This window comes from Monopterus albus, unplaced genomic scaffold (assembly GCF_001952655.1).
Source record: "Monopterus albus unplaced genomic scaffold, M_albus_1.0 scaffold257.1, whole genome shotgun sequence".
NCBI lineage: Eukaryota > Metazoa > Chordata > Actinopteri > Synbranchiformes > Synbranchidae > Monopterus > Monopterus albus.
Window position 1 is genome coordinate 470,288 of NW_018128137.1, and position 4,807 is coordinate 475,094.

Sequence of the window (4,807 nt, forward strand, 5' to 3'; positions counted from 1 at the left end):
AGCAGTCACCGGCCACATCGACCTGATCAGTGTTTGATTGTTGTGTCTTGTTGCTTTTCTTCTTTTGTCTCTCCTCTATCCACTCACCCCAACCGGTCGAGGCAGAAGGCCGCCCACCAAGAGCCGGGGTCTGTTGGAGGTTTCTTCCGTTAAAGGGAGTTTTTCCTCCCCACTGTCGCCAAGTGCTTGCTCAAGGGGGATTTGTTGGGTTTTCCCTATGTAATAATATTGATAACAGTAAGGTCTAGACCTTAGTTTGTAAAGTGTCCTGAGATGACTTTTGTTGTGATTTGGCGCTATACAAATAAAATTTGATTTGATTTGATTTGTGTGTGGGTTTCAGTTTACACGGTTTCCTTAATAGTTTCAGTACATAAACAGTTGGTGATTCGGATAATACAGGTTCTGTGGCTGCAGCTCCACATAAATGGTTATTTTTAATGGCCTCTCTTCAAATCTCCGTTGTCAGCTCAGCCAATGAAGATGGAATCAGCAGTGGAGGCTCAGCAGGGGGCGGAGACTGCAGCGACTGAGACGGAGAACCAGCAGATCACCCCTGCACAGATCGCTACTTTGGCACAGGTAGCAGCTAATGTAAACACTGTTACCGCCACAGATGTAGCCTGTGCTACTTTTGAATTTCCTTGTCTTACACTAATAGATGTTTCTATTATTTTGTCCACCCCATTTATATCAGTGAGGCTGGGCTGAATAACAGGAACAGTTGAACCGCAGCACGAACTACAGCCTCCAAAATGATCACACAACTGACTCAACAGCTCTGAAACAGTCTGAACACTAATAGTACACAGTCACCTTCATGAAGTAGGATTTATTGTAGGACTGTTGGATTAGAGTGACTTAGTTTCAGGTCGGGGTTCCTAATAAACTGACAGATGAGGTTTACACTCTGTACTGTACGTTTTGAAAATAACCACTGCTGAATGTCACACATGTTCAAAAAACAGTTCACGTTAAACTGCACATGGCAGACACAGTTGTCATGTCTGAATTTCAGGTATCCATGACAACAGGCCACGCCTCAGCAACAGGTCCCACGGTAACACTGGTTCAGCTTCCCAACGGACAGACGGTTCAAGTCCACGGTGTCATCCAGGCTGCACAGCCGTCTGTTATCCAGTCCCCACAGGTCCAGGCTGTACAGGTAACACACACACACACACACACACACACACACTCCCAGTTTTAGGTGTTTCATGTTCAGCCACAGCATAAGCAGCATGAAATTTGAAGGTTTGTTTGATGCATTTTTGTTTGGGTTACACGTTTGTTCCAGATTTCCACTATAGCAGAAAGTGAGGATTCTCAGGAGTCAGTAGACAGTGTGACCGACTCTCAGAAACGCAGAGAGATTCTGTCACGACGCCCCTCATACAGGTGACACGTGTGTGTGTGTGTTTGCAGCACACTAATGAGATTGCCAAGACCATCATGATAATCCTATAAATAATTCAAAAACTACCTAAAAGTTTTAAATGCCATCATAATGTTATAAGAAATTACAGATAAGTAGGTTATTGTTTAACATTTTTAAGGGCATTCACCTGCATTGATGAGCATTTTAATATAATGAATAATGCAAAATATAATAATTGTTCTTGTTTTGCAGTGCAAACACCAATTATTGATTTTATTACTGGCTTATTGGGTATAAAATCAGGTTTTGTTAATTTTCTACCCATTCTGCTCCTTACTATCAGTAAGTTAACTCTAAAACCTCTGTGGCTGTGCTTACTGCAAAAGAGCCTTGTTTACTGGAAACTATGGTGATAATCATCCAGCAGAAAGACACAGAGCAAACTTTTGGCTTAGAGGTGCCTTAAAACTGGAGATGAAGATCTGTCTAAAGGATAAAGCCGGTCTTTTTATATATGAATAATATATTCAGCAATCCCCATATTGAGACTCAAACTGAAAATGATTAGCCTCTGCTCACATTTGATGTCCGTCAGTGGATCAGTCCTGGATTAGCTTGTTTGTCTGTGCTGTAGACCACCTCTGTTGTTCAAAAATGATTAAATACACATCAGGTCAACATGCCACTGCACTGGGTGATGTGTTTTTTCTGTTTGTTTGTTTGTTTGTTTTTCATTTCGAAACCTCAGACCTCATTATGTTGCCCCAAAGGCTCCGAGTGGCCATAATTTCCAGAGTCAGCTGCACATGCATGAGATCTTGCATGAGCTCTCAGCTTTGTTTACATTTTGCAAGATCCTCATGCTCGGGTCTGGGGTCACCCAGTGCGGCAGGGCATCTCACTCTGTATGGGGAGTGTTGAAAATCCTGTTAATATAGAAACTGATCAGCCTTATCCTTTAAACCAATGTGTTCTTTTAATAATCTGTCTTGTTATATTTATGGAGTATTGAAGTCATGAATAAAGGTGAGATTTCTCTGTCAGGTCAGTGTCATCCCACTAACTCTGACACGCCACACCGTTGTTTGTCCCAACAGGAAAATCCTGAACGACCTTTCATCCGACGCACCGGCTGTCCCTCGCATCGAGGAGGAAAAGACTGAGGAGGATTCATCCGCTGCTGCTGCCACACCTGCAATTACCACCGTTACTGTCCCCACACCCATCTACCAGACCAGCAGTGGCCAATACAGTAGGTGATGGTTGGCTTGGTGGAATGGATTAAGTTAATGTAATGCAGACATAATGACTGGGGTGTGAAACTCCACCTATTGATGTGTTATGGTATAATGGACAGTTTAAAGCTATTTGGACAACCACCCAGTCTTTTTTTAAAGTAGCTAGTTGGTTACTCAGCAGTTGCCTGAGGCAACATTTCTGTGGTTCACATGAACATTTTGTCATTAAGATATGATGTGATGCTTCATATTGAACAAGAGGTAAGGCATTAAAGCAGGCAAACACATCCTAGGTATCATCAGAATGTGTTTGCATGAATGGCTGAATGGCAGACTGTTCTGTACTGCTATGGCTTCTTACCCAAATTCCAAACAAAGTTAGATGTGATCATACCAAAGTCTGAATAAAACAAAATTCTAATTGTTTCTTTTTTATATTTTTTCCTCAATTTGATTCAATCTCTTTCTCCTCCTTGTCATCTGTCTCTTTCTCCAAAGTTGCAATCACACAGGGTGGGGCCATTCAGCTGGCTAATAACGGTACAGATGGAGTTCAGGGCCTTCAAACTCTGACCATGACCAATGCAGCAGCAGCCCAGCCTGGAGCCACCATCCTCCAGTATGCACAGACCAGCGATGGCCAACAGATACTGGTTCCCAGTAACCAGGTCGTGGTCCAAGGTGAGAGTGAGGTCCATGATGGTTGGGTTGGGTAGGGTAGGGTACTTTATTGATCCCACAGTGGGGAAATTTCTGTGTTAGTGTTACCCATTTTAAGCCCTGCGATGGATTGGCGACCTGTCCAGGGTGTACCCCGCCTTCGCCCGATTGCCGGCCGGGATTGGCTCCGGCCCCCCCGTGACCCCGTTCAGGGACTAAGCGGTAGAAAATGAATGAATGAAATGAATGTTACCCATTTTATTTTGTCATGCATCCTTGCAGGTACTATTTCTGCCTAATAAGGATCATTTTATGCTGCTAGCAGCAAATAGTCCACAATCAAATTAAACACTGACTGGTTTTGTCAAAAATATAACGTCCACTTTATGCCAACCACACCTTTCAGCTGCCTCCGGTGACGTCCAGGCCTATCAGATCCGAGCAGCCCCAGCCAGCACCATCGCCCCGGGCGTGGTCATGGCTTCTTCCCCTGCTCTCCCCACTCAGGGTGCCACAGAAGAGGTCACCCGCAAACGGGAGGTCCGTCTCATGAAGAACAGGTGAGAACAGAGGGGAAATTATATTTAATAATAAATCCGAACGTTAACGAATGTTAACGGAGATTTTACACCGTCTGATGTATCAAGTGAAGACGTGGTGTCTCTCAGCTACAGACCTGCCGTGCATCTTGCTCATTCCCGGGACAAGCCCCCCAGCACACACCCCCACCCCCCATCCTGCTCTTCCTCCCTCAGGCTACATGCACAGGATGCATATGGGCATATGCCATTTGTGCACGGCAAAAGAACTCTCATCTCCCCCACAGTTAATCTAAATGGGCTGATACAAAAACTAATTGTAGTTCCATAGAGAGATGGAAACTTGCTAACTCATTTAATCATCTGAACACAGGCTAATTTACGTTTACATCATCTTACCTGTAAAAAATATCACTGGGATCTTAAACATCCCAAGCCTGCGCTGTCTCCCTCCCTCCTCACCCTGGCGTAACTGGCGTCACCTGCACTGCTTTCACCTGCAGCCTGGGTCTATCCTCGTCTTTCTCTCCTCTCTGACATACAGTCAGGGAAAAAATGATTTGAACCCCAGCTGATTTTGTAAGTTTGCCCACTAACAAAGAAATGATCAGTCTACAATGTCAGTGGTAGGTTTATGTGAACAGTGAGAGACACAACAATAACAAAAAAAAAAAAATCCAGAAAAATGCATTACAAAAAAAGTTGTACATTAATTTGCATTTTCATGAATGAAATAAGTATTTGATCCCCTATCAGTCAGCAAGATCTCTGGCTCCCAGGTGTATTTTATACAGGTAACGAGCTGACATTAGGAGCCCTCTCAGCTCGTTACCTGTATAAAAGAGACCTGTCCACAGAAGCAATCAGTCAATCCAGATTCCAAACTCTTCACCATGGCCAAGACCAAAGAGCTTTCCAAGGATGTCAGGGACAAGATTGTGGACCTACACAAGGCTGGAATGGGCTACAAGACCATCGCCAAGCAGCTGGGT

At 44.1% G+C, this 4,807-nt stretch overlaps 1 protein-coding gene across 1 annotated transcript in view; it reads left to right on the plus strand.

Annotated features, from left to right (window-relative positions):
• Nucleotides 1–4,807, plus strand: part of creb1b (cAMP responsive element binding protein 1b) — a 17,602-nt gene that overhangs the window by 6,020 nt on the left and 6,775 nt on the right. The window contains exons 2-7 of the mRNA XM_020621303.1: nucleotides 470–582; nucleotides 1,019–1,165; nucleotides 1,298–1,398; nucleotides 2,476–2,630; nucleotides 3,115–3,297; nucleotides 3,683–3,836. Coding sequence (XP_020476959.1) covers nucleotides 478–582; nucleotides 1,019–1,165; nucleotides 1,298–1,398; nucleotides 2,476–2,630; nucleotides 3,115–3,297; nucleotides 3,683–3,836 — 845 coding nt within the window. The 5' untranslated portion in view covers nucleotides 470–477. The remainder of the gene's footprint in view (nucleotides 1–469; nucleotides 583–1,018; nucleotides 1,166–1,297; nucleotides 1,399–2,475; nucleotides 2,631–3,114; nucleotides 3,298–3,682; nucleotides 3,837–4,807) is intronic.